Source organism: Callorhinus ursinus, unplaced genomic scaffold (assembly GCF_003265705.2).
Source record: "Callorhinus ursinus isolate GAN/ISIS: 27379988/994484 unplaced genomic scaffold, GSC_fseal_2.0 scaffold10, whole genome shotgun sequence".
Lineage (NCBI taxonomy): Eukaryota > Metazoa > Chordata > Mammalia > Carnivora > Otariidae > Callorhinus > Callorhinus ursinus.
The window spans coordinates 49,529,105-49,541,248 of NW_027397072.1; the positions used below are offsets into that span (position 1 = coordinate 49,529,105).

A 12,144-nucleotide genomic window follows, 5' to 3' on the forward strand; every position below is an offset into this window, starting at 1 on the left:
GTGCAAGGCGCCGTTGCTAGGGTGACGGTTAGGCGGAGGCGGCTGCAGCAAGGCAGGGAAGCTGCGGAAGACCCGGGTTTGGAGCGACAGCTGCGGCGATGGCTCACGAAGGCTCGGTGAGCTTCAGCTCCGCTAAGGGTGGGTCAGAGCCGGGACCGGCCTTTAAGGTCGGTGTGGGGAACCGTGGGTCTGCCCCACGCCGGCCGCCGCCCGCCCAGCATGTGGGCGTTCATGGTCGGTCTTGGGCAGAAAATCTACACCTGCACCACGCACACTAACACGCTTTGTCACACTCGGAACTTGAGGGAAAAAGTCAAATGTATGGTGCAGAGCCCAAGAACAGGAACTGACTTTGGAAGCAGCTATGCATGTAATAAGTCTCTTACACTGAGGCACCCATTCAAATGGATAAACCAGAATTGGTCAGGCACTGGGGAGAGGTGTTGCTAAATAAACTCCCTTTCAAGGATTTTAGGAGGAAGGAATGGATTAAACAACTCTGAGGCTGCACTTGAAACTCAAATTGTTTAAAAGCCAAGAATTTTTTTTTTTTTTAAGATTTCTTTTTATTTTAGAGAGCCCGCGTGAGAGGGGGAGTTGGGGAGGGGCAGAGGGAGAGGAAAGGAGAAACTTTCAAGCGGACTCCCCGCTGACTGGGAGCTCCACACCCGGGCCTGAGCTGAAATCAAGTGCGGAGGCTTAACCTACTGAGCCACCCAGGTGCCCCAAAAGCCAAGAAGTTTTTAAATAAAACAGATTTGAGGAGACTTCGTGCAATAATGTCTCTGGCCTCTCTGGTCAGGCCACGTCTAGGTACAGTCACTATCAGAGGTGGCACATGAGAGGCTGGGAGGGTAAGTCTAAGGAACTGGCTCTCCTCTCCCAGCCCTATCTGCCCTGCTCTGGCCAAGCCTGGACTGGGCTGTGGGCTACTCCCTGGGCTTGCCACCAGGGCTGTTTTCATTAGCAGAGAAGGGAAATGAGGCTTAAGGGATTTTGAGTTCAGTGTAAAATTTAGGAAACACCAGATATGGGGGAGAATGAATTTGAGGGGACATCTGGTAGGAAGCAATAAGGTTGGGTGGGGGTGAGGAGGTGAAGATTTGAGAAGATTACCTTTAGAGGTAAATTTTGGAAGGAACCAAGTTCAGGGAGACTTGTAGGAAAGGGAGGAGGCTCCCAAGAATCTCCCTGTAAGTTTCCTATGTCCCTAAAATGAATTTATGGAACTAGCCTTTTTCTTTTTATGTGGATTTTTCTTGATTATAGAAGGACACAGACTCACTGTAGAGAACTTATAAAATAGAGAAGAGCACAAGAAAGAAACGTATCCACTGTTACAATTTTGGTGTTTCCCTTTTCTTTAACATATACTGATTTATATACATCTGAGATGATACTTGGTATGTAATTTTGTATCCTGTTTCTTTCATTTATCATTACCTATCCTATTGCAAATTCTTCCTAAAATTATCTTTAATCATTGCATAATATTCCTTAGTATAGAGGGCACACAATTAGCCGTATATTCTTTTTGTTAGACATAGGTTTTTAATATTCTGCTATTATAAATGACAGCACAGGGAATATGTTGGAGGATATATTTTTATTTTCATTTCAGGATATGCTTTTGGATGTGTTCATAAAACTGGAATTGATATTTTTAAAGGTTGGACATCTTTTCAAATGTTTATTAGTCATTTATGGTTCCATTTTTATGAAATGTTAATGTTCTTTGCTTATTATCCTTGGGGTCTTATGATTTTATTTTTTACGTGAGTTTTTAATATACTTGGGGATATTTATCCTTTTTTATATTTGTTGCAATTTTTTTTTTAATTTTGGAAAGCAGGATAAAGTCAGGCTCTAGAGTCAGGCATACCTGCATATGAATTATGACTCCGCTACTTCCTTGCTGTGTGATCTGGACAAATTCTGTAAAATGAAGATAAAAATAGTATGTAGTCTAAAAATGTGGAACTTGAGTCAGTGTTTGTAACTGATACACTTAAGTGCCAGTAAATGGTAACTACTGTCAGCTTGTAATTGGGAATGTCTTAAAAAATAAGTATAGGAAAATTTTGCCTTTATGTATACACCTCTCTAGCTGTTTATTATTTCTTACATAATTTTTATGCTTAGGCAGTTTTTTCTCACCCAGAGATGATATGACTATTTAACCTATTTTTTTCCTACATTTTGTTTTTTGCTTATGTTTTTGTTTCATTTGTGTGTGTATATCCTTTAATACATCTGGAATTTATTTAGATGTATATTGTAAAATAAGGATCTAAGTTGATTTGGGGGAGAGGAGGAGACTCTAAAGAGCACTAGCCATTTATTGACTCATCCTTAATTTTTCTGAACTTTCAAGAACTTTGAACCTGTTGAACTAGTGCCAATAGCAGGGACTGTGGAGTAGAGCTATACACAGCCAGGGTGTACTCTGTAATCTCAAGCAAGCGATGGTTAACTTGTGTCCTTTCAGTTTCTTTGTAAAATGCGCTCAGTGAGATGTTATGAAAATTAAATTAACAGGGTGCCTAGGTGGCTCAGATGGTTAAGTGTCTGCCTTTGGCTCAGGTCATGAGCCCCGCATTGAGCTCCCTGCTTGGCGGGGAGCCTGCTTCTCCCTCTCCCTCTACCGCTCCCCCTGCTTGTGCTCTCTTGCTCTCTCTATCAAATAAATAAATAAAATCTTTAAAAAAATTTTTAAAAGTGAAAATTAAATTAGCTAGGTCAGGGGCGCCTGGGTGGCTCAGTCAGTTAGGCCTCCTACTCTTGGTTTGAGCTCAGGTCATAATCTCAGGGTCCAGAGATCGAGCCCCATGTCCAGCTCCCCACTCAGCAGGGAGTTGGCTTGAAAGAGTCTCTCCCTCTGCCCCTCCCCCCTCAGATAAATAAATCTTAAAAAAATAAATTAGCTAGGTCAAACATCTAAAATAAATTTGACATGTAGTAGGCTCTTAGTAAATTGTTCCTTTCAGAAGGCTTTTCCTTCCTACTGGACAGCTTGAGAAAGCTTCTTCCTAGTCTGTAGCTGCTTCTCCAGTCCACTTCTCTGTTTCCTGGCCTGATTGCCCTGTTTTTTCCTCCCAGAGGCAGGAGAGACAGATTCGGGACCGCGGGGTGACCAGATCCAAGGCGGAAAAGGTGCGGCCTCCTACGGTGCAGGTGCCACAGGTGGACATCGTGCCTGGGCGGCTCACGGAGGCTGAATGGATGGCGCTCATGGCTCTAGAGGAGGGAGAGGATGTTGTGGGGGACATCCTGGCTGATCTGCTGGCTCGAGTCATGGACTCTGCCTTCAAAGTCTACTTGACTCAGCAGGTGGGCCTGGATCCGGGTTCTCCAGACTCATCTCCACCCACCCACCCATCCCTCCGGCACCCCCTGGGCTGAGACCCTTTCTCACCTCCGTAGTGCATTCCGTTCACCATTAGCCAGGCCCGGGAGGCCATGCTGCAGATCACCGAGTGGCGCTTCCTGGCCAGGGACGAGGGAGAATCTGCGGTGGCCGAGGACCCCACGTGGGGCGAGGATGAGGAACCCTTGGCATGCATGACGGATGCCTGGGCTCAGGGATCAGTGCCCGTGCTGCATGCGCCTGCCTCGATGGGGCCGGAGGAGACCTTCCAAGGCGAGGTAAGCCCAGCCCCCAACTCCCTTCGACCCCCACCCCCCTACCCTGAGCCCCACCGAGTCTTCCTTCTCCTCAGGACCTCCCTGGACTCCTCTACCCTTAGTTCCTCTCTCCTCTTTCCTGAGTCTCACTACCCACCCTCCACCCCTACCCCCAATGCATTTCCCTAGGACCAAGGGAGCATGGACCAGATCTCTTTAGGAAGACGGTGGATGGTGAGACCCTCTCAGGAGCAGATGGAATCTTGGGAGCATTCTCCAGAACTGCAAGTCTCTTCAGGCCCCCCACCTACCCCAGAACTGTTTCAGGAGACAGGGTCCGGGGGTCCTTTAGAGGACGTGGACGTCCAGGCCAGAGACCACCAGGCCACAGTGGGGTCCTTGAACGTGAGTCGCCAATCATCGGTGGAGATGGCTCCTGATGGCAGTCCCCATCCTTCTCTGGAGGTAGCCAGCACCCAGGCCTTGACCCAGAGGGCACAGCCCCACGGCTCCCAGTTCTTGCTGGAGGACCTCTATTACTGCACATCCCAGCCGCACGTCGCTGGGGACTGGCTGGAGCTCAAGAAGGAGGATGTGCCCCTCATCGACTCAGGCGTGTCGGAAGCGGGCCTCTCCGCTGGCGTCCCCACCGTGCTCGGCCCCTCCACCTCGTTAGAGCCACAGCAGCCCAGGTTCGCGGACGCGCTGTGGAGCCGGCTTCCCTACAGGGTGGGCCGCAAGGCCGGGGCGCGTCTGGACCCCACGCGCCTGCCGTGCCACTGGGTGCGCCCGCTGGCCGAGGTTCTGGTTCCTGACTCGGAGGCACGCCCCCTGAAAGCCTACCAGGGGCACCCGAGGGTTGCGAAGACCGAGGTTCCCGAGGCTCCCACCAGACTGCTAGCACCCACACCCAGTGTCCGCGTCTCCCCAACAGTTTTCTTCTCTCTGCCGCCTAGCGCTCCTTTCCCTGACTTGGGCCCGGGCCCTGGCCTCCAATCCCCCACTTTAAGCTTAGGCCTGCCATCGCCAGGCTTTGGGTCAAAGCTTCCCTTTCCCAAACCTGGGCTTGGCTTTCTTGCCACGAATCTGGCCTTCCCTGATCTGGCCCGGAGCCCCAGCCCCAAACTGTGGCCTGGTGCCAAGTGGCCCAGTGGCTGGGAGGGCAAGGCAGAGTTGCTGGGCAAGATGTGGGCTGGCCGCAGCTGCGTAAATCCACAGGGCCTGGATCCCAGCTACTGGAAGCGTCAGGATCCTCACAGGTGGCCACATATGGCACCCCGAGTCCTTGAGGCCACATCCCAGGTGATGTGGAAGCCCATGTTGCTGCCTGACACAATGAAGCTGGCTCCTGGTGTGAGCATGTGGAACCCAACCACCCAAGTGCTGCTCAGGGCTGCAGTATCCCAGCAGGGGGACAAAGAAAGTGGCACCTCTCTTCCCATTGAGCAGCATCCCATCCAAACGGGTGCCCCAAAGCCTCAGGTGTCTGTGAGACAACTAATGAAGAACCCAACCCCCGAAGTGTGGTCACTCCTCCCCAAGCACCTGCCCTCTTCTGGGCCCTGAAGCTCAGGCAGTCGGTTCCTTCTTTCTGCTTGCCAGAATAAACACCTGAGTTGCTTTAAGCGTTGACCAGATGTCTCTGTCAGTTTCTTCCAAGGGTACTCACTCAGGAGCAGTTGTCCTATAGTCCTAGAATATAGAACACTGGTTCCAGGGAATAACCCCATTTCCACCCTTGGGTGACCTTGCACTAGGGTCACTGTTGCTCCCCAGCAGAGACATTCTGGAGAACCATCCCCCTCTCCACAGAGGAGTAGACATAAGGGCTGCAAGAGGGGTCTGCCTCAGTTGGAATCACTCAGAGTCTCCTTGCAGTAGGGGAGTAAGCTGACGGCTCTGCTTAAGTACACATTGATTAAAGACAGGAGGAATTTGATATTTTGCTTTTCCAATCCCTGGAATTCATCAGTTCAGCTTAGTTTCACTTGGAGAAAACCGTAAGTCTATACATGGCTCAAAGAAGCACTGACTCTGGGCCAAAGATAGCAGTGAGGCAATCAGGTGCCCAAGGCTTGCAATTTAAGGTGGAACACACTCCCAAGTCCAAGCCGGGTGCTTGAACAAATCTGAGAGTGAGTAGCCTCTTTAAATTTTGTGTCCTAGGCACCAAACCTGCCTGATTGCTAATCCCCACTCAGCTTTGACTAGCTCCTCCCCAGCTTACCTGTACTGCAGCCCAGCTCTTCCCGTGGCCAACCAGCAAGTCTTTGCTATGTTGCAGTGGTCTCTACTCAGCACCCTGGTCTGGAGCCCTGGCTCTGTCCTGCTCATGCTTGTCCTCCTTAGACTAAGTGTGCGACTCTGGCATGAGTCTCATCTTTGGGATCTCCAGCAGTGCTCCACAGACCTAACGGGGAAGACAGCAGTGGTGACTGGAGCCAACAGTGGTGAGTTTTCTTCTCATCCTGCTACCTCACTAGGTGCCTCAATCCCCCACAGTCCCAGTGGGGAGGGTGGGGGTGTGGACCAGCACCTCTCCTCATTCCCCAGGCTAGCCTACTCTGAAGCTGTCCTCCTATAGGCATCGGGAAGGTTGTATCCCAGGAGCTGGCCCACCGCGGGGCCCGTGTAATCCTTGCCTGCCGTAACCAGAAGCGTGGACAGCAAGCCCTGGCTGAGATCCAAGTAGCCTCAAAGGGCAACTGCCTCCTGCTTGGCCAGGTGGACTTGAGCTCTATGGCCTCCACCCGGAGATTTGCTCAGTGGCTTCTGCAGGAGGCTCCTGAGATACATCTGCTGGTTAACAATGCTGGAATCTGCGGTATGTTTTCCCCCGGACACATCTCAGGAGGCTCCTTTCCAGTTCAGGGACCCTAAAACAGGCATCCACCAAACCTAACCTGTGCATCCTGCTGAAAAACTTGAATTCATACACGACCCTAAACAACCTCCCTTAAGTTTTTGGCCCCATCCGTGCACATACATGTTCCTGTGCCGTATCTACTGAACGCCAATCTTTCTCCCAGATCGTGTATCCTTCCATTACCCACTACCTGTGTTCTCATCTCCCAGGGTTCCCCAAGACACTTACCCCAGAGGGCCTTGATCTCACCTTTGCCACCAACTATGTTGGGCCCTTCTTGCTTACAAATCTACTCCAAGGTAAGGAAGAATGGGTGCCTCCCTTCTGTGCCACCCTTGCTTCTCCATTACCCTGGCATTTTCCTGGCTTACTGTCTCCATGGCCACTTCCTTTCCCTTGGCCCCAGCTGCTCACTGAGTGATGACCCTGTATGCCTTTTCCCCACACACAGCAGGGGACCCACCTGACACAAGTCAGGAGTCGGAGGCTGGTAATGAAATCAGTCAGCCCCAAATACAACCAGCAAGGGGATTTAAGATCCCACCTCTCCTTCCCCCAGCTCTGAGTTTTAGCTAGGCCAGTAGAATCAGTCATCTCAACAAAAGCTTCTTAGGGGAGCACTAGACCACTAGGAACATAGACACCAAGAAGACCTACTTCCTGCTCTCAAATAGCTCAAGATCCACCAGGAGTCTAGACAGAACTCATCTCTGTCTTGGGCCCAAGTCCTTTGGCTTTCTGATTTTTTAATACTTTCTGATTAAGGAAGTTTGGGTTCTTCCTTGGGAGGCTGGGGCAGAGTGAGGGGCAGGTGCCTTCTCCCTAACATTTTCTCCTGGACTGTGTAATAGCCTCTTTAAAATAAAATCAATTGTTTGGGTTAGGTAATATGTGTCCAAAACACAAAATTGAAAGTGTACAAAAGGGATTACATTTAAAAAAGTCTCCTCCTCTCCTTGAAAATCAGCTACCCATGCCTTTCTTGGGAGGCAATTCATATTGCCAGGATCTCATGGGCTCTTTAGTGGCTGATTAAATTAGCCCCAACTGGAAAGGGAACAAAGAGCAAGGCAAAACTCTATGTATGAGTTCTCAAGTAGTAACTTTTTTCCCCCTTTTGACAAATTTTCACACCCTGTCTGCACCTTGTTTAGTTGTATTTTCTTAAACTGTCTTCTCTCCTTCCCTTCTCTTTCTCTCTTTTTTAAAAAAGATTTTATTTATTTATCAGAGAGAGAGCAGGAGCAGGGGGAGTGGCAAACAGAATGAGAGGCAGGTTCCCCCCTGAGCAAGGAGCCTCATGCCGGGCTCCATTCCAGGACCCTGGGATCATGACCTGAGCGGAAGGCAGACGCTTAACCAACTGAGCCACCCAGGCGCCCCATCTCCTCCCCTTCTCTAATCTATTCTTCTTCCTGCCACTTGTAGAAATCACTTTTCACCATATCACTTGCTTAAGATCCTTGGAAGGTACTCTCTCCTTTAGAGGAGAAACTCTGAGCCCCTTTTATCCATGCACAGACCCCTGCAGACTGAGAGCCTCACCTCCTGCCCTTCCTGAATCCACACTCTCCTCTCCAGCAGACAGTCTGTAGCTTTGCTCTGTAGCTCTTGGACCTTGCTTTTTCCCCCTCTGGCTCTGTGTTTTGCACATGTGCTTGCCTCTATGTGGAATATCCTTTCCCACTCTTTTAGCTGACCAACTTTAGTTCCTCCGCCAAGACTCAGCACAGATACTGCCTGTGCTGTGGGTCCTGCCCTTTGCCTCCCCCAGCAGTGCCCCATTTACAGGGCTCCCTCAGCCCTTGTACACATCCCTGTTCCCACATCGACACTGTTCCATGAGCATCAGTCTCCAACTAGGCTGTGAGCCCCTTTGGCCTTTATATCACTATGCCTGCAAGTCTGGGGTCTGTTCTCTTTAAGAATAATTTTCTCTCCAGCAAATTTTGGCTGAATACCACCTGCTCAAATTTTTATTTGTGATTCGTAATTTAAATGTATGGTTCAAAAGACTTTTGGCATTTTTAACACTGTAAATTCATATGTGACAACTACTATTTTTCATATTTTATATAATCCAGACTTCAGATAGACAGTAGCATATTTTTTTTTAAAGATTTAACTTGTACTATTGATTGTAATTTCATTTTTGTTACTTTGGAAGATAGTTGGGTTTTAAAAGATTTTATTTATTTGTCAGAGAGAGAAAGAGAGAGAATGCACAAGCAGGGGGAGCTGCAGGCAGAGGGAGAAGCAGGCTCCCCGCCAGGACCCTGGGATCATGACCTGAGCTGAAGGCAGACGCTTAACCGACTGAGCCACCCAGGCATCCCGATAGCTGGGGTCTAAAAACAAAACAAAACAAAACAAAACAAAACAAAACAAAACAAACCACTTTCCCAAGTATCTCTACATACCTTTCTTTCCCCCCTCAACCTAGCACCCTTATGTCCTTAGCATCTGTCTCGGTGTCTGCCATAATCCAGACACCTAATGAACATCTGTGTGATGAATACATGAAAGACAGCTTTCACATTGTCTCCAACCTCTGCTTTTCTCTCTTAGCTACCAGTGAGGTAAAATACAAACAGGGTAAAGTAGCTCCAGCTGACAAGTGGGAGAAAAGCAAGACAAAAATCCAAACACTACAATAAAAGAGGAGGAAAAATGTTAGGAAATTAGCTAATGAAGATGAAGGCTCCATTCACATTAAGCTGGGGGGTGCCCACTGACCCTATCCTGAAAGCCCTTGGATGGTCTCTGCTCTTTTGGAGTTTCCTGGAGAGGCAGGTTGGGGAGTGGGCATGGGAATTCACTCCAGAACTTGGATAGAAGGAGTGTGGTCCTCTTTCCACCCAGGGGCCCTACAACGGGCAGGGTCAGCCCGGGTAGTGAATGTGTCTTCCTTTCGACATGCACATGGGTATATTGATGAGAAACATCTGACAGGGGCTGGTAAGCCTTTGACCTTTAACCAGAACTACGACTGCAGCAAACTGCTCTTGACCTCCTTCACTGGGGAGCTTGCCCGGAGACTTCAAAGGACAGGTAATTGTCTCTGACACCCCCTACTGCTCCATCTCCAGCACCACCTCCCAATACTTCACATCTCATCCCAACATGTCCTGGCCATAAACTGCTCCCCGTGCCCCCCAAGGGCAGCTGTTAATCTCCTCCATGTATCATCTGTGCAGCTATGGTTCCCTCAACCCTGTCTTCACATCTCCTTTTCAGTCTTTCCAACTTTCCTGTCACTCACAACACCCCTCTCCTCTCAGGATTCTCCAAAACCAGCACCATCCACTGCGTTCCTCCTAAAGTTCACCCAGCACTTTCAAATACTTCCATTTCCTCACTGGCTTAAATACCACCATTTGTCTGAGTTCCGGACGACTGACTTGCCTGGCACCACCCCCAAGTCTCTGGTTCCTTCTGCCCAACAGACCTCATAGGATCCTCCCATCATTGGAGAACCACACTTACGCCTTTCTTCCCAATATTCCCCTCTCATTCCACTTTGCACTTTACCCGTGTCCCGTCCTCTCAGGTGTGACTGTGAACTCTGTGGACCCAGGTGTAGTATACACGGAGATCATGAAGCATTTCTCTTGGCCATACCGCCTCTTGTTCTGGCTCTTCAGCTTCTTCTGTAAGGTGAGTAGAGGGGGAGCTGGCTCAGCCTGAAGAGGGTGTGGCAGGGCTGTGCTTCTGTGTGTCCCCAGCAAAGCAAAGTCAGCTTGGCATGACTTCCTCTCCTCCCCTCTACAGGATGCCAAACAAGGTGCAATCCCAGTCCTCTACCTGAGCTTGGCAAAGGAGCTGGATGGTGTTTCTGGAAAATATTTTAGCAGTTCCTGTATGATAACTCTTCCCACTAAAGTTGCTCAGGATCCTCAAGTGGCCCAAAGGCTCTGGAATGCTTCTGTCCAGCTAACAAACCTAGATAAGGTGGACTGATCCTCTGTGACCCCTGCCCTAACTTGCCATCCTCACTGACTCCCAGCCCTTACTCTGATCATGCTTTTTGTTTATTGGTTCCAAGCATCAATCGTCTTGTCTGATATAATGATCACTTCCTCTTCCTGTTGGCTTGGGGCATGAAAGCTCAGATTAGCCAGAGGATAGTTTCACCTTCTACTTTCCTGCCAGTTCTCTGATGGAAGTATTCATCCCTTGGCAACTAGGATCTCCAAACCTACAGAGTCCCGCTTTGTGGTGACAGGGAGTAAAACTCCTTCCAGTGGGAATTAGGGGTACTGGTAAGAAGGGAAACTTCCACCTGTACCTCTTGGTTTCTACACGTATGCTTCCTGGTTTGGGGGGAAGACAGTACCACACAGTGCCCTCTTGATTAAAGCATATAACACACCCTGTAGGACAATACTCGTACTTTACAGAGTGTTGTCTCCCAACTGGTACTGTACCTGAGCCTGCAGATGATCATTCCACCTTTCCATCAAACCAAACCAAGATCACAAGCAACAAGCCAAGCAACAAGATCAGTGAATTCTGGTGCTGGGAGCCCATTGCTTTTCTCCAGGGTCTTTGTTCATCTATATACATTTTGGGATCAGCTCTTCAAATTTCACACACACACACACACACACACACACACACACACGAATCCTTCCGTGATTCCATTACAGCTACTTGGGAGGATTGGTATTTTTACGATATTGAATTTTCCTAACCTTGAACAAGGTATACTCCTACCTACTTAACTCTTTTTAATATCTTTACAAAATTTTAAATAATTTTATCTGCAGAGATCTTACACCGGATTTATTATATTTAATTCAGGTAACTTCATTTTGATGCTATTGTAAATGGTGCCTTAACCTTTGTGTTGATTGTCTATTGAACAACTATAATAAATTGTCTAATTTTAATGAATTATCTGTAGGTGCTTTGGTTTTTCTACGTAGAACATCACACTGCCTAAGAAAAATAAGTTTTACTTCTTCCCTTTCCACTATTCTTTTATTTCTTTTTCTAGAAGACATTTATAGATGTTCTAGTATTAAACCGAGCTTGCATTTCTGAAGTAAACCCAATAAACAACCTTGCATTTCCAGTCACTGTGTTGTGTAGACATTGCTAAATTGAGCATACTCAGGCTTTTGTTTAGCACTTCGTACCATGTTCATAAATGAGACTGGCCTGTACTTTTTTTTAAGTTTTATTTAAGCCATCTCTACACTCCATGCAGGGCTCTAACTCATGACCCCAAGATGAAGAGTCACACGCTCTTCCAACTGAACCAGCCAGGCACCCCTGGCCTGTACTTTTCTTTACCCATATTACCATTGACTTGTTTCACTGCTATGGATCTATTCATTTCATAAAATGAATTGGGGATTTGTGTTAGTCCAGGAGCATCATCTGAGAAGCAGATGCCAAGTTGGGATTGAATGTACAAGAAACTCTTTAGGGGAAATGGCTGTGAGAGAAAATGGGAAGGAAGCTGGGAGAAGCTGAGAGGACCACCAGACTGGGATCCAAGTCTGACCCTGAGAGAGGGAGGGAAAGAAGGCTGGTTGGGAGCCTCAGAGAGTACTGGAAAATTTTTCCATTTTTAAACTCTCTCTCTTGTTTTGAAAGTATATAATCTGTTCTTTAGTGATTAATCAAAAAATTCAACCTGCATATTT

At 48.2% G+C, this 12,144-nt stretch overlaps 2 protein-coding genes across 2 annotated transcripts; both read left to right on the forward strand.

The window, feature by feature from the left end:
* Positions 1 to 5: 5 nt before the first annotated feature.
* Positions 6 to 5,254, forward strand: CUNH2orf81 (chromosome unknown C2orf81 homolog). The gene is made up of 4 exons (XM_025867641.2): positions 6 to 116; positions 3,100 to 3,330; positions 3,424 to 3,645; positions 3,814 to 5,254. Exons 1-4 carry the CDS (start codon positions 99 to 101, stop codon positions 5,188 to 5,190), a joined length of 1,848 nt encoding a protein of 615 aa, XP_025723426.1. The 5' UTR covers positions 6 to 98; the 3' UTR covers positions 5,191 to 5,254.
* A 645-nt stretch (positions 5,255 to 5,899) lies between these two features.
* LOC112820676 (retinol dehydrogenase 12-like) lies at positions 5,900 to 11,380 on the forward strand. Its single transcript, XM_025867644.2, has 6 exons — positions 5,900 to 6,074; positions 6,209 to 6,448; positions 6,700 to 6,789; positions 9,353 to 9,541; positions 10,041 to 10,147; positions 10,262 to 11,380. The coding sequence occupies exons 1-6, from the start codon at positions 5,900 to 5,902 to the stop codon at positions 10,448 to 10,450; spliced, it is 990 nt and encodes a 329-aa protein (XP_025723429.1). The 3' UTR covers positions 10,451 to 11,380.
* Positions 11,381 to 12,144: the final 764 nt, after the last annotated feature.